Source organism: Quercus suber, unplaced genomic scaffold, assembly GCF_002906115.3.
Source record: "Quercus suber isolate HL8 unplaced genomic scaffold, Cork oak 2.0 scaffold_20, whole genome shotgun sequence".
Taxonomy (NCBI): Eukaryota; Viridiplantae; Streptophyta; class Magnoliopsida; order Fagales; family Fagaceae; genus Quercus; species Quercus suber.
Genome location: NW_027069485.1, coordinates 2,337,182 through 2,359,633, shown reverse-complemented (window position 1 = coordinate 2,359,633; position 22,452 = coordinate 2,337,182). Strand labels below are relative to the sequence as shown.

Here is a 22,452-nt window from a genome sequence, read left to right as displayed (position 1 = left end):
GAATTGTTAGTTGAAGATATTTTTAATATTATTCGAGAGAAGATATTGAATACTTAAGGAATTTTTAATCATCAACGGGAGATTATTAGAATTTAATAATTAGGAAGAATAAATTGTGTGGGATTTGTTAGGTGAAATCAACTGCTCTAGATCCATTCTTATCATATTTTTACACTTTTAGATTTTACGCTTTGTTAATTTTTTATTCATAGATTTATTTTTATTAAATAGTTTAATTTAATTCAAATAGTAGAACATTCCATCTATTTTCGATTTTCCAAATAGTACTTAATTTAGTAAATTTCGGTATTCAATAACATAGTTAATCCCTGTGGGTTCGACATTCGTTTTCTAAAAACACTTTACTACTTGTTACGATTCTGTGCGCTTGCAGATTATTTTACACGAACACTATACAATTAACTCTTAACAATAAACCGTAATTCGTTCCAAAAAAGCTACCTACCAAAGCAAGAAAATGGTGTGCAACAGATTTTTTACATGTACAAAATTACTCTAATGGATTTGTAAATACATTTTCATAAAAGCAAATATATTTTGAGACATGGTCCAGGCATTATAATCCAGTTAAACATGTTAAGCACCAACCAAATATGGGAATCGATGGAATCCATGTCAATTAATTTTTTAATGCCAGCAACCACCAAGCTCTCTCAACAACTTGGATATCCAACCAACGTTGTCACCTTCTGGAAAACTTCAATTAGTACCACCACATTGAAAACTTAGTTTTCATAATCAATGAAGTTGCTCATTAAATGAGACTAAAACTGTGAGGGTAAGGGTAATTCAAAACTTATAAACCAATGTTGAGTAGCCTACTTGTTTTCCTTGCAATTTCAAAAATAATTTGAATTATTTTTAACTGAGCTTCCTCCCCTCCAATCACTTACAAACCATTCTTTTCAGGCATGCTGTTTTGTCCTTCAGAGTTGGGTTTCCAAAAAGTTTATGACTGGATGGTAATAAGCCTAGTCATTGCTTTTGAAGCACTTATTGCTTATTGTTTTCTTATCTCCAAGCCTAATGTTACATTGAATTGTGAAATTCCAAAAGAATTTCAAAATATAAGCACCTGATGATGCAAAGAAAAAAAAAATTTTTTGAAAAGATTTTTTTTTAATTTTTTTTCTCAATCAGTAGATGCCAATTCTTAGGATAGAGTCATAAAATAATTGGCCACAAAGTCAACTATGTTAAACTTCATATTTGTGGATTACAATTTTTTTCCAAATTGTCCTTCAAAAATGTTAAATTTTCTCATATTCATTTTGTAGTTGTGTGTGACTTTTTTCATTACCAATTCTACTGCTTAATTTTACTTCACCTCAAGTGAGTTTAATTCTGTAACTTTAGATTTTGTTTCCCCTCCTCTCTAAAGGAAATGTAAGTCGCTGGGTATTCATATCTTCACAATGATTATAAATGATGATACAACATAACATATGATGAAAAAGAGAGATGCAAACTTATCAGTTGTCTAGGCATTCATTTTGCTTGAGATTTCATCATATTCATAACACTGTGTTGTGATGGTCTAGGTTAGAATTATTGAGTTTGCTTTAGTGAAAATTCATAAGAACCATATTAAATCATAGTTCATCATTCAATACCTTTCCAATCTATTAAACTTTTTAGTCTAAATCCAAAGCCTTTTTTTTTTTTTTTTTTTTTTTTGCAGGCTCTATGTGAACAGGTATGGTAAGCTGTTGAAGTTGGCTGGACTAAGCCAAAGGAAGCGCCGTTGGATTGAGATGATGCAACAATCATAGCGGCAAATTTCAACAGTAAGGCCTTGAATGCTTTGTTTTATGGGGTGACCAATGAGGAATTTAAGAAAATATCATACACGGAAATGTCAAGGAAGCATGGACCATTCTTGAGACCACCTATGAAGGTACCAAGGCAGTAAAGACTGTGAAGCTTCAACAACTCACTAGTAGTTTTGAAGAAATAAGGATGGAAGAGGATGAGACTTTTGATGAGTTCTATGCTAAACTCAAGGATATTGTGAATTCTGCTTTTAATCTTGGAGAATGTATCGCAAATCCAAAATTGTTAGAAAAATCCTTAGGTCCTTACCTGAAAGATTCCATGTCAAGATCACTACCATTGAAGAAGCAAAGGACATTGATCAAATTCCTTTGTGTTAGGTTCTAAGGTCTTAGGATTTTATGTATTTAGAACTCTAATTTGTAATGTTGGCAAACCATGATCAAAACATTGTATGGTGTCTTCTTTAGACTTGCTCAAAGTTGGTTTAATATTATAAAGTTGGAATCGAGTGGCTGCAGAAGTACTTGGGACTCTCGGCCTGGCTCGATCGATCGAAGAATAGACTCGATCGATCGAAAATCGCACAGGTTGAATTTTCTGCAGAATTTCCAACTCAGCCCTACTTCATTAAACGTTTAGGGTTTTATGTTTTTACCCTAGGTATATAAATAAAACCCTAGCCACGTTTTTGGAGGTTGTCCATATTGTATTGTTGCTCATACATTGCTGTTTTGTGTGAATCTCGTGTGAGATCTTTGAGGAGCTTTCCTTTACACAAAACTTAGGGTTTTCATGGTGGAGATTATTTCAACATCTTGAAGATCGTTACTGTTGCAACCATTGGAACTTAAAAGAAAAGCAAGCGGGGAGCTTGTAGCTGATTGAGNTGGACTGCTTATTTCATCGCTTACACGCGCTAATGTGTGATTGATTTTTACATGACACTTGGCAAATTTCTATTGGTTTTTAAGTAGTGTTAGAAAAACTTAGCAGCTATATGTGACGCTTTATAATTGGCTGTATTTTGTGGATTTTGTAGTATGATGTGTTAACTTGTGATAGGTCGGGAATTTTTCCTCTCTACAAATATTGATATAAATCAAACTAATATAATAAAATAACTTTATATATACACACACACACATATTGGGTATGGTTGAGTTAGATGGGTTGAAAAACTATCAATCCAAACTCGATCTAACCCTAAAGTTAAAATATATATATATATATATATATTCCAACTTAACACAACCCATCAATCCGGAAAAAAACTAATTTAAGGCGTTGAGTTTGATTTGATTGGACCAATTTAGTCTTGTTAGCAGGTTGGAAGCACATCCCTATGTGTACAATATGTAATATATCTTTAGAGTTGCACAAAGAATAGTGAAGGGATGGGTCGTCTCCTTAAGGGTTAACAAAGAATTAAAAATAAAAATAAAAGTAAAAGGAAAAAGACATGTCAGCAAGTTGTTGAAGTGGTTGTTGATGCCACCTAAACTATTAACTTGGACACAAACATTTAAGAAATACTAAAACTATTGTTAAAAAATAAAAAAATAAAACTACAAATTAATATGACAATGAATATGATTAATCGCCTTCAACTACCTAATAATAAGTGTTTGAAATTTTCAATTTTCCAATTTTCAACTACCTAATGAATGATTAATCACCTTCATCCTTAATATTATTCCAATTTTCAAACATTTAATAGAAGCAAGCTAATAATTTAATTGTATGACATGTTAAGCAATTCAATAACTAAGCCAACATTTAAAAAAAAAAAGTGAAATGGTGGTAAAAAAATGATTGGAATGATGAGAAAAAATAACGAACCAAATTGACACAATTGAGTTTTTGAGAACCAAAAAAATTGCCTGCAAAACTGATTTTTTTTCCCTTAAAATGAAACAATGAATGGAAATGAGATGAATTCAAAATAGACAATAATAAATAATAATAGTTTTTTTAGTGACATAAATAATAATATAATAGTTGTAAAATACAAAATTTCATGAGTTGGCTAAATTATAGAGACCCCAATGTAAAATTCTACACAAACCATGTCCTTGTCAATTTGAAAATTGAAAAAACATATTATATGCAAGTCGAAGGCTTTAAAGTCTTAAATAAATCATAGTCTAGAGTCTAGACTGTGACTATATTTTCAAACCACATTATTTATCAAAAAACAAATATGCAAATCCTCATTAAAGATTTTAACTTTACAAAAATTAAAAAATAGACTGTGAAATGGTGTAGAGAATGAGGTAAGATTGCACGAGGGAAAAAGCTTTGAGGGTTGAAAAAAAAACACCTTATCCCAAAAAAATAATCCAAACCTCTCTTGGTGCCCCTAAAGAGACCAACAGCCATTTTCCTCCATTCATACCACACCCCTATCTAGTTAGGAAAAGCCAAAATACCTTCTACCTATCAACCCCTACTATAATTTATAAACACTCCTCACTCAAATACCCACTTGACTACCTCTCTCGCTCTCTCTCCTTCCTCTGAAGGCAATTCCTGCAAAACCCACCAGCCATTTGGCATTCCTGAGGTATGTTCATTACCCTTTATCTTTGATAACTTTTTCTTTGTACAAAGATTTAATTTTTAGAGTAATGAGATGATGGGTTTGTCAGACTTTCAAGGAAATAAGTAACAATGTCAGTTTGGTCATATATTTGTCTAACTTTGCCACATGTCAAAATCCTAGTTTCTTCAAGCATATACACATATTTTTTTGGGTTTATACTTTATACATTATGTATTTTCTTCAAAAGTAGAATTCAAGCCAAATGCTTTCACAAATTAGGCCTGTTTATGGAGGTTTTTGAGCATTTTCTTTATTTTCATTTTTGTAATATTCCATAGTTAATCCAGAAGTAAAATTTTTACTGCAACTAAAAGTGAAAAAAATAGAAAAAAAGAAAAGAAAGAGAAAGAAAAAGCACACAAGTTGAGGCCCTCTTGCTCAAAGTAGTTGGTGAGGTGACCTTTTTTTGAGGATTCCCATGCAGGTTGGTCCACATGAGGCACGCCTTTTATTTATTTATTTATTTTTCTCAATCAGTAGATGCCAATTCTTAGGATAGACTCATAAAATAATTGGCCACCAAGTCAACTATGTTGAACTTTATATTTGTGGATTACAATTTTTTTCCAAATTGTCCTTCACAAATGTTAAATTTTCTTATATTCATTTTGTAGATGTGTGTGACTTTAAAAAAAAAAAAAACAATTCCTGCTTAATTTTACTTTAGCTCAAGCGAGTCTGATTCTGTAACTTTAGATCTTTTTTTCCCTCCTCTAAAGGTAATGGAAGTTGCTGGGTATTCATATTTCCACGATGATTATAAATGATGATAAAACATAACATATGATGAAAGAGAAAGATGCAAACTTATCAGTTGTCTAAGCATTCATTTTACATGAGATTTCATCATATTCATAACACTCTGTTGTGATGGTCTCGGTTAGAATTATTGAGTTTGCTTTAGTGAAAATTGATAAGAACCATATTGCATCACAGTTCATTATTCAATACCTTTCCAATGTATTAAACCTTTTAGTCTAAACCCAAAGCACTTTTTTCTTCTTTTTTTCAGAGTGGGGAGCAACTGAAACATGGCGCAGATTTTAGCCCCCTCTACACAATGGCAGATGAGAATTACAAGGAACTCTGTGAGTTCAAGTCCCATGACAACAAAGATGTGGAGTTCTCTATTGTTGAAACAGAATAAGAAATGGTCATCTAAAAGCTCAGCTAAGTTCCAAGTTTTTGCTGTGAAGTCTGAAAACGGTACTATCAATAGGATGGAAGATCTACTAAATTTGGACCTCACTCCATTTACTGACAAAATTATTGCTGAGTACATTTGGTACATGTTCTTTCTAATTTATATTTGTAACTAACTCCTGGTTCAGCTCATTCCATGTGAGCACTCCTTTAAAAATAAAATAATCTGAGATAATTTTGAAACAGGATTGGAGGGACTGGGATTGATCTGCGTAGCAAGTCAAGGGTATGTTAATGTTAATGATATGATAAAGTGGAACATGTGCGGGCATTGTTTCTCAATGTTTGAGTTTTATCATAGTTCAACATGTTGAAAATTTGAGTTTGTTGTTATCTTATTTTCCAAATTTTCAGACAATTCCTAAACCTGTTGAACATCCATCTGAGCTTCCCAAGTGGAATTATGATGGAGAATTCAAGAAAGAAGTAGTCCGTGGATTCGGAGCCTGCACGTGGTCGTGTCAGGAAGTTCTACTGGTGGGTAGCATTAGGAAGTCGAGCGGGGAGCTTGTAGTCCTTTTGTACGAACTTCAATTCTTTCATAGTGAATTCAGGTTAGCCTTGAGGATCGGTGGGTCAAATCCTCCCCAGGTTTTTACCGTGTGGTTTCCTGGGTGATCATATCTTGTGTTATTTATTTTCCGCTGCATTATTATTCTTGATATGATTGTTTGATTGTTTTAACCTAGAATTGCTTAATTTGACTAAGTAACAATTTGGCTAATTAATCTAGGCTACGCAATCTGTGTGTTTAAGGGGTCTAAAACCGTTCACTTTGACTAAGCTTGTAGGGAACCTTCAAACCTATGAGATGGGATTAGGCTCAATGGGAAAAGGTGGAAAGAGTAAAGACTTGACTCTTAAGGGTATAGAGGAAGAGACTGAGGACTCTGAAGATGAAGATAAAAGTGAAGATGAGGATGAGGATCTAACCTTCATAACTGATGAGATTATCAAGCTTATTCAATTTAGGAAAAAAGATAAGGGCAAACCTCCTAGGAAATCTAAATCCTCAAAGAAGGGCAAGAATGAGAAACCCCTCATCTAATGCCATGAGTGCAAAGGTTTTGGTCATATGAGGATAGAGTGTCCAAACTACCTCATAAAGGAAAAGACCAATGAGTCAAAAGATAAAGGGTTGGTTGCTACCTGGAGTGATACTGAGGATGACTCTTCTGATGAGTTTATGGATGAATGTCGTCACGTTATGGCCTTTGCTGCCTCAACCGATAAGGTGATTGTGGAGAGTGCTAGTGACAGTGAGGATTCTTCTGATGATGAAGTACCTAAGAAGATGACCCTTCAGGAAGCCTATAATAAGCTATGCACTGAATTCATAAAATCTGAAAAGACTTCTCACCTTTGTAGAAAAGAGCTTAATGAGGTAAAAATTGAAAAAGCTGATCTACTAGTCAAGCTAGATGAGACTACAAGGTTAGTTGAGACTCTTTTTGTGGAGAGCACCTCATTAGAAAAGAAGGTCAAGAATCTTGAGGTTGAGCTTAGTCAAGCTAGAACTCAAATAGAGAGGATGTCTAGTGCAAAGCTTGATGAGGTATTGAGTGCTCAAAAGCCTAGTTCTGATAAGACTGGCTTAGGATATGCTGTTTCCTCCAGCCCTTCCTCTTCCACGGCTTCTGGATCAAGGACTGTCTTTGTGCCCCAATCTGAGAAAGGTGATAAAAGTATGAAATCCAAAACTTATTTGTCTAATTCTAAATCCTTTATTAGACCTCATGTTTGTCACCATTGTGGTGTTTTTGGACACATTTGTCCTAATTGCTTTAAGTTATATCCTCATAAGCAATTGTTCAAACGGTCACAGGTTTCCTTTCAAGGACCTACACCTTTGTTTGGAGAGTTATTAAAAGTCTTGAGCTTTTTAACTCAATTTCAGGAGAATTCTAATTCTTCTATGTCCTTTAGTAGACATACTAGGACACGTGCCTTTTCATCTTCACGGCCAAAAACTCATGTTGTGTGGGTGAGAAAGGAGCCTAAGACTTAATTGTTTTTTCTATTTGTCTTCTGCTTTAATTCTTTCTATCTAAAGTAGGACTTTATTTGCTTGATTTCTTATCTGTTTTTGGAATCATGCTTTCATGCATCTGTATATTTCTATCATGTTTTCATGCATATGCATTTTTCTTTCATGCATTCATGTTGTTTATCTGTTTTTGTTTGGTTGTTTAGTTTTTATTTTGTTTTGTTTTCAAAATAAAAATAAAAAGGAAAAATCAGAAAATACAAAAACAGTGTGTGTTATGTGTACATTGGTACTTATGTACCTTGGATGACTATTGAAACAAAGTTTTCTAAACTTTGTATCATTTGTAACTTAGATGAGCATCTCTATGCACAACTAAGCAAGTGAGCTTTGTGGCTCTTGTTTGTGATGAGTAAGATTAAGTTACCTCTTGAACTTAACACTTCTATCACTCTTTTTGACGGGTAGGACTAGAAAATCCTAAGAGAAAGGCATAAATAACCATCTCACCACTGTTGCCCACCAATCATAATATGACACATGTATGCTTTAGCATAGCAAAAGTGCAGTGTCAAGGACACCTGTATACTTCGGCATAGCAAAAGTGCAGTGTCAAAGACATCCATATGCTTCGGCATAGCAAAAGTGCAATGTCAATGCTTAACATGTTGGGTATTTCTTTTCTCTCTCTTATATGCCCATGCATAATATGCTAAATAAAAAAAATATGCAAGGAAAATAAAAATTAAAAAGATCAAAAATGCTTTAAATATGATTGCAAGCGTGTTTTCTAGGAGATGTGGGAGTTATAGGATGTACCTCAAAGGTGATAGTCCCCATCAAACAGTTATGATTGTGTGTGAGTTAAAGTGATTTTCTCATATCTCAAATCGTCATAACATGTATACACTTATGCAATCTTGCGATGTTTATCACACACAATACGCAATATTCTTTGCTACTCTTGATACATGTGCAGGTACAATGTGATTTGGCCATCACTAGGTTTTACATGTGTTAATGTATGCTCACTAAACCGTCTTGACTTATTTTTGAAATATAAAATTGGTTAGACTTATTTAATGTGTGTGTGTGTGTGTTTTGGGATTTATGTGCTTAACATTTTTCTTGTTTTTCACATGTTTTGCATCTTTCTTTTATCTTGTCATCCATAACATCTTGTTTCATTACATTCATGCATTCATATGGATTTCTTTGTGCCCCCTTGATCATCTTTGATCATCTTTATGTTTCTCGGGTGAAGCTTTCTAGCTTTCTGTACCCTTTGTCAATCATGACAAAAAGGGGGAGAAATTGTGGAGACTTTGTGGTTTCTGTTTAAGATTCTACAAGTTAGGGGGAGAAATACATTCCTTTGTAAGGGAGAGATGTGTTTCATCTTGTTAGGGGGAGTGCTTACTTCCTTCTTCTTGTACCTTGGGTCTTGTGACCATGTTTACATACATTGTGCTTATCTTTGTTATATGATATGATGATGTATGTCTTCTTCACCTATCTCTACATGTGCTGTTTCTTTTCTATCTTTATACACATGTTTCTTATACTTGTATGCAATTTATTATTTCTATTTCACACTAAGATGCCTTGATGACTTTGTTTAAAGTGTTTCAGAAATACAGGTTGTTAAAATCTACTTGCCATAAACTCTCTTCTTGCAAAGTTTTTCAAGAGTTTGTGTTAGGATAGATTTTATTGTATTTAACAAGTGAATATGAGTTGAGTGATTTATGACTGCTCTCATATCTCATTTGTTTGTTGTGATTTTGTGACGGATTGCCAAAGGGGGAGATTGATAAGGACATATTTTATGTAGTTGGCTAATCCTTTGACAAAACGCACTTTACTTGTATTTGGGTAGATCTAGGATCTATTTAATACTTCAAAGAACATGTTGTTCAAGTCTAGTATTAAAGTCATGAAGATTGGACCAAGAAACAAGTGAAGAAAAGGTGTTCATTAAAGCTGGACAGATAACTCGATAGCTTCTCGACACCTCTCGACAGCTGGCTATCTATCGAGCTCTTCAATTGATTGTTATCGCAATCTCGACACCTTCTCGACAGCTGGTGGATCGATCGAGAAATCTTCTGTCTCCTTGACACCTTCTAGACACCTCCTCGATAGCTGTATTTGTCGAGGTTCATTACAGCTCGACACCTGCTCGACACCTGCTCGACACCTGCTATCTATCGAGGTTACGAAAATCAAAATTTTCAGATCTGATTTTTGGGCCAGGCTTATGTATTTGTGTAGGGTTTCTTTTCTCACAACCCTAGACCTATATAAGGCTTATTTTAGAGGCCGTCACATAAGAGAATACAAGGAGAAAGAATGCAAAAGGTGACCGATGCCTTATTCTCTCTGAAAGAAGCTACTGCGTCTATACGCCTTAGGGTTTTGTAACCAAGTGCTTCTTGATCTTCATTGTTGATGAAGTGAAGAGCTTTGCAGCTAACAATCTTCTTCTAGTTGGTGATTAAGTCGCGTACTGGGATTCGCGCAATTGGTTAGTCACATACTGGGATTCGTGCATCATCAAAGAGTGGCGTTCATATATTGAAGAGTTCAGAGGTTCTAAAGCGGTAGAAGGTTTCTGCTATGAGTTCATCTACGGGGATTGTAGAGTCTAGGGACAAAGGTTTTGTATTAGATCTGAAACTTCACTTTACTATAGTGGATTGCTTTTCGGGAAGGTTTCCCCCCAGGTTTTTTACTGTGAAACTGGTTGGTTTCATTGGTTTTCCTAGGTCATCATATCTTGTCTTATTTATTTTTTCCGCTGCATGATTTTGACATGATATTGATGTTTGTTTGTTTTAACAAGTTTTATTCATAATAAATCTAATTAACAACTTAGGTTTAAAACTTATTAATTCTATCAACCGGGGTCTAAATTTCCCAACAAACTGTGTAATTTTTTTGACCCTTTTTGTTCATCATCATGAACATAAACTGTTTTACTTCAAAAAAGAAATTCTACTTACTTACTAGGAAAAGAAAAATTGCATAATTGTTTGAAGTAGAATCCAAAGGCTAACACTGGTGAAAACAATAAAGAGAAAAACTATGTAAATAGAAGACATCAACTTAAAACTACTATGGTTTACCCAACAACTAGTTCTAGTGGGTGGGGTCAGTTGCCCATAGGTTTTACTAGCTATAAGAAAGCCCAAAGGGCTCTTCTTTAGAAATGTTCCCTAGGTTATCAAAAAGAAAAAAGCATCGGTGGAGTTGTGCCTCTTGCTAAATCATTTGAGTAGCTAGTTGGAAATGTATGAATATGTCATCAACAATATAAAGGGACTTTTTGTCCTTCATTTCGTTGTCAGAGTTTTCTTTCTTTTTTCTTTTCCCCATAAATACTTCGTTTACATTAGTATGAAATTTGGATATCGAAATAGGATTTGTGAATGTGTGAATCTTTGTGGATGTTTGTATGTGCTATCACTTCCAATCTGCATCTTACTGCTTTTTATAACTCACTCTCTCTGAATGTTCAATATGTGTGTAAAACACACTTGAATGTTTAGACCCCAAATTATAAATTATCAATTCAAGATTATAATCAAACAATTAATGTACGGAACATGAACATAAGCCAAACACAAAATTGATAAAAAATCTAAGCCAATTATAATCACATCCACAGCAGAAAATAAAAGGCAAAGATAAAGGAAGAGAGATGCAAACACAAGGACAACACGCGATGTGTTATCGAAGAAGAAACCGAAGCCCTCAGCGTAAAACCTCTCCGCCGCCCTCCAAGCAGTCAATAATCCACTAGAAAATGTAGTTGGGATACATGAACAGCAATAGACCCTCCAAGCCTAATCTACCCAGGTACCTAAGCCCTCCAAGCTTCCTGCTCCAACGAGGTTGCGCCGAACATTTTTCTTTTCTAGCTTACCGGATTCCGCTATAACCCATAGTATCAACCAATAATCATTGGTCCCTTCCAAATTGCTTCCCTTAGCACCAAAATACCTTCTCATAGACGTGGGTGTGATGAGAAAATGATTTGGTCAATAATCTCTCAAGGATGTATCAATGGAGAGGAAGAAAGTAGAGGAATTTGAAGAGTCTCTTAGTGAAGATTGGGGATGAGGCAATCTTGTTTTTCTCTAGGGTTTCTATCTCAAAATTCTCTCTGGAAGCTCTCTACATTTCATGGGTATAAGGGTCTATATATAGTGGTGTGTGTTTGGAATACGAAGAGTCAGTTTTTCCCAAACAGGGCTGGTTGGCGGCTTGGCCTCGCGACTGGTCTAAGTCGCGAGTTCAAGCCACGAGATAACGGCCTGGCCAGCCTGGGACTTTTGTCTTATAGTGTGACAGCTGGCGTGACCCTTCACCTCCCCGCATGCTTCTCACGTGCACAGCAGTTGGCAGCTTGCAAGCCGCGAGTCAGTCGCGAGGCCTAGCCGCGAGTCCCTGCTTCTTGGCACAAGGTTGAGCAATTCTTCATACTCTCTTCACACTCTACCCTTACATGAATCCCACCTAAATACAGAGTTACTAAGTGCTAAAATACAAGCAAATTGGCACGGAATAAAGACAACAAGATGGTTGACAAATTTCAACCTTACACTCTCTATGGAGACCAAACTTTACAATGAAGATTAAGACTTTCTATTCACAATGTCACTACTCTTATTCACACTATATTCTTCCAATGACTGTATAAGATGGTATGCAATGGACGATTTCAAGAATTCCCACAGACCTATTCTTTTATCTTCAGTTAAAAAGTTAGCATTCAATCAAGATCTCCAAGCTCATGCCTGTATAACCTGTGGGGACTGTTACCTAGTTTCCGTTGCCAGCCATGGGTTTCTTAAAGGGAGATTGATTTCTGATAATCTAAAAATTAGATAGACTAAGAGGGCGAAAACTTGCTCTGTAGACTTTAAAGTTGATATGAATAAAGTTTATGATAGACTTAGCTGGGACTTCATTTTGGATATAGTTGAAAATTTGAATTTTAGTCCTCATTATATCTGTTAGGTCCTAAAGATTTAGAAATTTATGTATTTAGAACTCTAATTTGTATTGTTGGCAAACCATGATCAAAACAGGTTGTTTAGTCTTGTTTAGGCTTGCTCAAAGTTGGGTCTTTCATGTAAAGTTGGAATCGAGAGGCTGCAGATGCATTGGTGCATTTCGGCCTGGCTTGATCGATCGAAGGAAAGACTCGATCGATCGAATCTTGGGCAGAATGCTTTTTTTGCAAACTTTCCAACTCAACCCTAACTCATTAAACGTTTTGGGTTTTCTGTTTTTACCCTAGGTATATAAAGAAAAACCTTAGCCACCTTTTTAGAGTTGCTCCTGTTGTATTGTTACTTATACTTTTCTGTTTTGTGTAAATCTCTTGTGCGATCTAGAGGAGCTTTCCTTTACACAAAGCTTAGGGTTTTCTAGGTAGAGATTATTTCAATACCTTGATGATCAACTCGGTTGCTGCCATTGGAGCTTAACGAATAACAAGCGTGGGTGCTTGTAGCTGATTGAAGAATCTAAGAAAGAAGGAGTCCGTGGATTTGGAGCTTGCACATGGTCGTGTTAGTAAGTTCTACTCGTGGGTAGTATTAGGAAGTCAAGCGGGGAGCTTGTAAGTCCTTTTGTATGAACTTCGATTCTTTCGCATAGTGGATTCAGGTTTACCTTAAGGATAGCTAGGTCAAATCCTCTCAAGGTTTTTACCGTGTGGTTTCCTGGGTGATCATATCATTGTGTTATTTATATTTCCGCTGCTTTATACTTTTGATATGATTGTATGTTTGTGATAACCTAGAATTGCTTAAATTGACTAAGTTAATCACTTGGCTAATTAACTAGGTTAATCCGGTTGGTTTAAAGGGTCTAAAACCTATCAAGTGGTATCAGAGCGGGTAGTTCTCTTGTTTGAGATTTTTTGATCTCTGAGCTGATCCTTGACCCCTGTTGTCATGGAGCATGGACACTCTCTTGTTGTTCCTCCTCACTTTGATGGGAATAACTATACTTATTGGAAAGTAAGGATGAAAGCATTCCTGAAATCCATTAATGAGAGAGTTTGGAATTCCGTTGAGTACGGATGGGAGAAGCCTACTACTCTTGTGAGTGAGTGGCAAACTTCTCAAAAAGAAGCAGCTGGGTTCAATAGCAAAGCTATGAATGCCATCTTTAACGCTGTTTCTATGGAGGAATTTAAGAGGATCTCTAATGTTGAGCTTGCTCATACTACTTGGAAAATCCTCCAAACTGTGCATGAAGGCACAAAGGCAGTTAAGATTAATAAACTGTAGCAATTAATTCTAGATTTGAAAGCATTAGAATGTTTGATGATGAATCTTTTGATGAATTCTATGCTAAATTGAATGATATTGTTAATTCTACTTTTAATTTGGATGAAATCTATGATCAACCTAAAATTGTTAGGAAGATACTTAGATCTTTAACTAAAGACTTTAGACCCAAAGTGATTGCCATTACTGAGAGCAAGGATGGGGACTCAATCCCTGTTGATGAGCTTGTAGGATCTCTTCAGTCCTACGAGTCTGACCTACCCAAGGCAAACAAATCTAAATCAATGGCTCTTAAGTCTGTTGATGATGTTGATGTTGGTGGATTTGATGATGAGCTCTCTGCTACAGAGATTGCGTACCTTGCCAAGAACTTTAGAAACTTTCTTAAGAATAACAAGAGGTACAAACATTGCTGAACCTAGAAACTTTAGGAAGAATGATCCCACTAAGGTTAATAATTTTGAAAAACCTAGAGAAAAAGTTGGTCAATCTTCAAACAATCCATTGGGTGCTCAGTGTTTTGGCTGTCAAGGGTATGGTCATGTTAAATCTTAATGTCCTACATTCTTGAGGTCTAAGGGTAAAGCTATGGTTGTAACTTTTAGTGATAATGAGGTTTCTAATGATGAGTCTAGATGTGACGAGGATGAAAACTTCATTACTTTCACTGCTACTGCTGTAGTCAATGAAAGTATATATGTTGAAGAGAACCCTTCTGATGGGGAACTCTCTGAGGATGCAGATCTTTAAGAGGCCTATAATAAACTTTGCAAAGTTGCTGCAAAGGATGCTATGAATGTTGAATTTGGCTTGAAGAAAATTGAATCTCTTGAGCTTGAAAAGAAAAATTTGCTTGTTAAATTGTTTGATGCTAATGATCTTTTGAACCATGTGAAATCTGAGAACATGCTTTTGCTTGATAAAGTTAAAACTTTGGAACATGATTTATCTGTTGCTAGATCTGCTAGTTCTAAACTTGATCAAATGTTGAATGTTCAAAAGTATCCTTCTGATAAATCTGGTTTAGGTTATGTTGAAAGCATCTGTGTGTCTGCACCACATTCTACGAACTTTGTTCCTTCATCTTCTTCTGAACCTTCTATGAGTGAGGTTGTGAGTGAAACTGTCAAACCCCCTGCGAGTGAGGTTGTCAAACCTATAGAAGTTTCACTACCTAGGAAGATTAGGGTTGATCTAGGAGAGTCTAAACCTAAGGATTCTACCCTCTCTAAGGACAAGATGCATGGTAAACCTGCTTGGGTTTGTCATTTTTGTGGAAAGTCTGGACACATTCGTCCTAACTGTTACAAGCTTCAAGCTGCTAAGAGAGCAAACAAACCAAAGGTGCCTGTGCCTCAAGCACAAGATCCTATGGCACTCATTGGTGAAATGGTAAAGGCGTTAAACCTTTATTCCAATCCTGGAGTTGGAAATCATTTGAATGTGAATAAGAACTCCAATGCTCATGGTGCATCTAAAAGATTTTGGATGCAAAAGACTCGATCTAATTGAGTCTTTCTGACATGGTCCTTGTGCTTCATTGCTCATTCCTCTGTGACCATTGTTCTTTGGTATTTGTGTTTTTGTGTTTTTTTTCTAGGACTTTTATTGCATTACATTCATGCATTTCATTCTAGGATTTATTTGTTTTCTCTTCTATTAATAAAAATAAAAAATAAAAAAAAGGAGAAAAGGAGAAAGCAAAAATATGTTTGACATTATTTTTGTTGGTCTTTGAAAACAAGGTTGGTCAATTTATTTACACATAACATGTTTTGTATACCTTGTTTAGCTTTGATGAGCTTATTTATTGCACTTTACTAGTTGAAGCTTTGTAGTGCATGTTGTGTGGGAAAGATGTTTATGGTGTTTATCACTTTATCTTAATCTTGAAGTCACATGTTGTTTGACTGTCGGACTTGATCCTTTTGAGAAAGGCATAAATAACCATCTCACCATTGTTCACTAGCCAATCATGAACACCTTAGTGCATATCATAAGATTTTATGCTCGAGAAAGTGTAGCACATACACAAAAAGAACATAAGTTGTAGCATCGGTTTTAATTGCTTAATGCTTAAAATTTGTGTGTACTATTAGGCTTGATGCCATTTCACTTAATTAAAACTGGTGTGTACTATTAGGCTTGATGCCAATTCACATAATTAAGAGGCTAAATTCAAGAAACTTACATGATTGCAAGCTTATGTTCTAGGAGATGTGGGAGTTATATGATGTAACTCTTTAGGTGATAGTCTATTTTAAATTCTATGTGATAATTTTGTAGACTTTGTGATTGATTTCTATTCACATATCACCTCACATGTATCTCAAGTTTTTGCTAATTGCACACACTACACAAGTTACTCGTTGCTAAACACTGTACATGTTATTGTGTGTGTTTTTGGTCTGACCAACCAAGTTTGAAAATACATTGAGTATTATGCAAAACATTTTTTTTGCTTAAGAATTAAAATGGGAGAATGGCTGAAACTTTCTTTGGAGAAACTGGGATTAAAATTTGGTTTTTTTTTAAAAGCATTCCATCTTATACTCATGCATTTTGTTTCAACAATTTTAATGCTTTGAGGAGTTGTTTTCAAAAATTGGTTTGAGTTTTTCAAAACTGTAATTTTTCTCAAAATTCTGTGAGCCGTTGCCTGTTTCGATCGATCCATTCTGTTTTTCAATCGATCGAAAATACTTAAAATTTCTTTAAAAATTTCGGAGTGATTCGATCGATCGAATGTGATTTTCAATCAATCGAATGTTGCGAATCAGGCTTCTTAAAACACTGTTCTTGACTGATTCAAACACTTTTCCAAAAAGTTTTCAAACTTTTCTTCTCTCTCCGACTAGGCAAGGTTCCACAGTCAATTTTTTTGTCGTTTTCCTCCGGATTTTTTGCAAAGAATCTCTTTCCTCAAGCTGGTAAGTCCCCTTTGCCCTTCCTTTTTGAGTTTATTTACATTTTTCATGCATTTTTCCTCAAATTTTCGGACCTTTTTCTTTTCGGGATTTTTGTTGATTCAAGCCCAAATTTGTGCAATTGATCAATGGGTTTTTGTGGGGACATGCTATAAACATGATCTTGATAGCTGATTGGAGAATCTAAGAAAGAAAGAGTTCGTGGATTCGGAGTTTGCACGTGGTCGTGTCAGTAAGTTCTACTCCTGGGTAGCATTAGGAAGTCAAGCGGGGAGCTTGTAAGTCCTTTTGTAGGAGCTTGTAAGTCCTTTTTTATGAACTTCGATTCTTTCGTATAGTGGATTTAGGTTTACCTTGAGGATAGCTAAATCAAATCCTCCCCAGGTTTTTACCGTGTGGTTTCCTGGTTGATCATATCATTGTGATATTTATATTTCCACTGCTTTATACTTTTGATATGATTGTATGTTTTTGATAACCTAGAATTGCTTAAATTGACTAAGTTAATCACTTGGCTAATTAACTAGGTTAATCCGGTTGGTTTAAGGGGTCTAAAACCTATCAATATCAAATTGATTATGAAATGCATCTAGGATAAGAGATGTCTTCTATCACTTTTGATAATAATAATATGAAGCATTAATATGTAAAGTTAAAGAATGCAGAATATAGTGAAGGAAAGTAAAAAATAATAGACAGATAGGAAAAACCTTAGGGTTTACTAGGTTTACCACCTAAGGGTGCTTGAAATCACCACTAAGTTGAGAAAATTCTTGATCAGAAAATTGTTATTCAAAATGCAATGCCTCGAATTATTCCTAGCACCTCTTTATAAATCTTGAAATAAAGAGGTGGTGCTTCTTGCATCAGCCAACCTCTTTAGGCCATTATTTAGCTTTCTGAATGCATATCCACATTATTCATATGTAGAGGTGCTTTTCACATTTTTGACAACAAGTTGCACCATTCCCCCCCCCCCCCCCCCCCCCCCCCCCCCCCAAAAAAAAGCCTATACAATTTTGTATAATCAAAATTCAAAATGCAAGAGGTAACACAGTCTTGATGAAGTATAAGTCTAGAAAGAGGATTTGTGGCAGAGAGAAAAAATAATTCCCTTAAAGGGGAAGAAAAGATTTTCGTGCCTAAAACATGTAACTGGTGATTGATTTATGGTTTACTAATATTAATAATAAATATATTTATTATGATTAAATTTTGCATTCAAACAATAGAGTTTGACCGTACAATTTTGAATGATTTTCTTATAAGAGTTATGACCCTGAAAAAAAAGGGAGAATATACAAATTTACAACGCTTTATTTATTTGTTCTTTTACTAGGTAAGTAGGGTAGTGAAAATTTATATGCTACCAAGTTAAAATAAGCCTTTCAGAATAATTCATCAGTAATGAAGGGTTGTGTAGGGGTGATAGGCCTAGGAGTACGTATCTGTAAAGTATATTGGGCCAGGGGCCCAATCCGAGGACATTAAGTAGTCTGAGGATGGGTAAACACCTTTATAAGAGTCCATATTGGTAAGTGAATAGTTAAGTTTGATCACGATTAACTAAGAAGATGGTCTGAGGATCAATACTTCCTCGGCTGAGCAAGGTTGAGGTTAGAAGGTATGGTTTAACACCAAGAGCAACGTCTCGGACGATTTCACTAATGCAGATAAATATCCAGAAGGAACAAGACAAAAGGAGGCCATAAAATATCTCAACGGAAAGCTGCTACCATTGCATTAAACGCTTTGCAGCTAACTCTCTAGTCGCATTAATGTGGAAGTGATACCTGAACAATGGTTTTCAGCCTTACAACTACTACACAAAGACTTCAGAAAGGTGCAAATGGGACAAGTATCAACACCAACCATCTAGTCTGCACGTGGAGGGTAGAGATGAAAGGGGAAGATAGTATAAAGGAAGAAAAGGGCAATGAGAGAAAGGGGTTGAGAAATTAAGAGAAAAATACTATAGCAATCAAGAATTGCATTTGTAACCAAACTTAAGAGAAATATATAAGAACTGATCTCCTAATCATAGAACATCATTCAATCACAAGTAACTATCAAAGACATTCTATTATGAGCATGATGCGAACAGAACAATACAGTTAAGAAGCACTACTCAGAACACAGACACCATAAATAATGTGAGAAGCATCTAACAATCAGTATTTCCAAACCCTTACTCAAACTCACTCAATCAAAATAAACCAAACCCCATGATCGAACACTATATTTCTCAAAAAACTTAAAACATCTCATAAATCAAGAAAATAAAACCAAAATCAAGAAATATATAGTGAGACATAGAAAACCTATACCTTTTCCTTGAAGATTAGAGATTGAGTTGATGCAAAAATGGAGGTTTTGAGAGTGACACGGTGAGTTTAAAAGAGGTTTGAAATGGGGAAGACAATGAACAGTCACAAAAATTTGAGGAAAACTGAAATGATTTAAAAACTTCCCTATTTGCGCAAAACACACGTTTTTCACGACTAGATCAAGTCGCATGAAAGTCGCCAAGGCCAGCCGCCAAAACACTTAAAGAGAAAAAGTTGGAAAATTTTTCTAAGTGTTTTTCACAACTGGAAGGTCTACCCGCGAGTGAGTCGCGAGGTGAGCAGCGAAAATCTCTGTGTACCCCTCACGATTGAACCTTTCACTCGCGAACAAGTCGCCACACTGAGCTGCGAGAAACATAAAAACTCAAATTTTGAGAAATTTTCTAAGTATTTTTCACGACTAGGGCATTTACCCGCTAGTGAGTCGCGAATAACTTTTGAGTAAAGTTCGCGACTAGGGCATGCAGCTGGACCAACCCGCGACTAAGTCGCCAGAACAGGGCAACACTGTTTTTAAATTTTGACAATTTTGTAAAAACAAAGGACTTTCCAAAACAACTTAAAACATTCAAAAATATTTTTGGTGTTTGATCAACAAAGATTGAGCATGTGAAAACATATTTTAACAAGTACAATCACACAAATGAATATGACATTCATTGAGCATAGACATGTGTGATGTGTGTGGGTATCAGCAATGAGATAGTCCTTAGTCCAATGTGAAGCTTCAATGATCAATTCAACCAAGACATACACAATCAGTACTAGATAATGTGACCCATCTCAATTATAGAAATATGCATATATGACCTCCCACAAAAACTTGATAACATGACTTTGAAGCTTTTCATTTGGCTCCATGTTCAACATATTATTTGATCTTTTCGAATCAACACATCTCATTGTGAGATCGATGCCTGAAATTTTTGATATTTCACTTTGATGAGTTAGCCTTTGGCTTTTTGGGCATCATACAATTTATTTTTGATCGCTTTCCCTTTTTCCTAGTCAAATACTAATATATGCGACAGGCTTTTACAGCTTAATATCTCTTTTCATTTGGAGATTTACATTTGGAGAGCTCTTTAAGCAAAACAATAAAATAAAGAGTGGGAAGATATATAGGCATAAGTCTATGCATGTCTCAAGATCAACAAAACCATTCACTAATCATTCATGACAAGGTTGAAGATCTATTTACAACAGTCACATAGATTTCAAGATTTCTCCCACAATGATATAAGTGCATAGGAAACAATCTAAACTCGTAGATGCACAAAGCCATTAGTACAAAGGTACAAGGCAAAACATGCATTGAGACATAACACAACAATGTCGATCAAACTTTTTTGGATTTTCTACTTTTTATGTGTTTTTGGATTTTTTATGCAAAAACATGAAAAAGATTGATCAAAAGCAACAATGTAAAAACATTTTAAAGAGCAATGCAAACAAAAAAAAAACACAATTTTCAAAACAAGCTATCAACTCAAACAAAAAGCACACAACCAAGCAAAGTCACAAAGCATAGGAAGTATTAATGCATGGACATGTTGTAATGCTTATGTATGAGTACCCTTCTTCACCCACACGTCACATGCGTTTGGGGTGATATCCTTATAGGATTGGGTACGAGAGTTAGGACTTTCAAACCTTCTAGTGAAGTTTTCCAAGCATGTGGTGAATGCACCAATCATCTTCATCACATCCATCATTCCGGGATTACTATTTTGACTTCTTGGTTGCTCACTACTCCAGGACCTCTTGTCATTCTTGGTCCTTGTGACCATGGAGCACTTGCATTGTTCAATGCTCTCAGCTTATGACAGTTGGGTCTGGTATGTCCTTGCAATTCGCAATGGTGGCAAAAATGATTCGTTCTATGACCCCGTTGTGATCTTGGAAGTGATCTTCCTCTAGCTTCACGTGTGGTGTCTGATTGATTACGGGACTTGTTTAACACCCATTGATCAGCCACATTCCTCTTTTTTTCAACCTTAAGTTTCTCAGGACTAGACTCTTCTACAATCGGCTCTTTAGCCTTCATAAACTTCACTTCTTTGGTGACATTGGCTGATGAGCTACTCCCTCTGGTATATCCGACCCAAATTTGTCTGAGAATTGTTTTGAGATGAAATAACATCATCTAGCTTCTTGGTGGAGACCCTCTCTATCTTGCCATTTGCTTGCACTACCTTTAGCTCAAGAAATCTCACTTTTGTGTAAGTAGCTAATAGCTCTCCATTCAGCCTTTCTATCTCACATTTAGCCTCCTTATGTCTCACTAGGAGACTTCAATAGTCCTCCTCTGCTTCTTCATCTTCTTCACAGCTACCTTGGCAACCCTTGTATACTCTCCTGATTTCTCAAGGAGTGAGTTGTAGTTTTCTTAAAGACCGGCTGTGCTTTCATCTTCTTCAGCATTTGATTCTTCAATAACTCCTAAGGATTCTTCATCACTATGCTCTCCAAGCTCTTGTACAAGCGAATTCAAGTCCTCCGAAGACTCAACATGAGTAATAGTCATAAAAGCGGAGTAATTCCCTTCTCTGTCACAGCTTTCCTCAGAATCAGAATCGGATAAATCTGAGTCATTGAGAGTTGTGGCATAAGCCTTGCCCTTCGATTTAAAATAGTTGGGACATTCCTTTTTGAAGTGACAATGCCTGTTGCGCTCAAAACAAGTGATTTCTTGTGTAGATTGGGATTCCTTTCCATCTTTCTTTTTTAATTCCTTTTTCTCCCTTCCTGAACTTTGGAATTTCCCTTTATCACCAAATTTTTCATTGTTCTTGAATTTCAAGAATTTCCGAAAATTTTTCACAAGGTATGCAACGTCTTTATCAACACCATCATCATCCGATGAGTCATGGATTTCCACCCTTTCATTAATCGTCTTGAGAGCAAGAGATTTGCTCTTCCTTTGTGTAGGCAATGACAACTCATAAGTTTAAAGTGACCCAATCAGTTCTTGGACTTTGATATCATCAAGGTCCTTACTCGCTTCAATAGCCGTTGCTTTGGCACGAAAGCTTTCCGACAGTAACCGAAGGATCTTCCGTACTATTTTAGAATCCTCCTTCTTTCTCCCAAATTGAATTTGCCAACGACCACCTCATTCAACTTGCTATAAAAAGAGTCAAAGGACTCATCCTGGCTCATCTTGAGTTCCTCAAAGCGAGTGGTCAACATCTGTAGTTTGGTGTCTTTCACTTTCTTTGTTCCTTCATAAGTAGTCTCCAGAATCTCCCATGCTTCCCTAGCAATAGTGATATGTGAA

The 22,452-nt window shown here is 35.7% G+C and overlaps 1 protein-coding gene across 1 annotated transcript; it reads left to right on the top strand.

Annotated features, from left to right (window-relative positions):
- Positions 1 to 4,916: 4,916 nt before the first annotated feature.
- LOC136063182 (glutamine synthetase, chloroplastic-like) lies at positions 4,917 to 21,092 on the top strand. Its single transcript, XM_065763185.1, has 5 exons — positions 4,917 to 5,118; positions 5,412 to 5,684; positions 5,789 to 5,828; positions 5,957 to 6,079; positions 20,931 to 21,092. Exons 2-5 carry the CDS (start codon positions 5,431 to 5,433, stop codon positions 21,090 to 21,092), a joined length of 579 nt encoding a protein of 192 aa, XP_065619257.1. The 5' UTR covers positions 4,917 to 5,118; positions 5,412 to 5,430.
- The last annotated feature ends 1,360 nt before the right edge of the window (positions 21,093 to 22,452 follow it).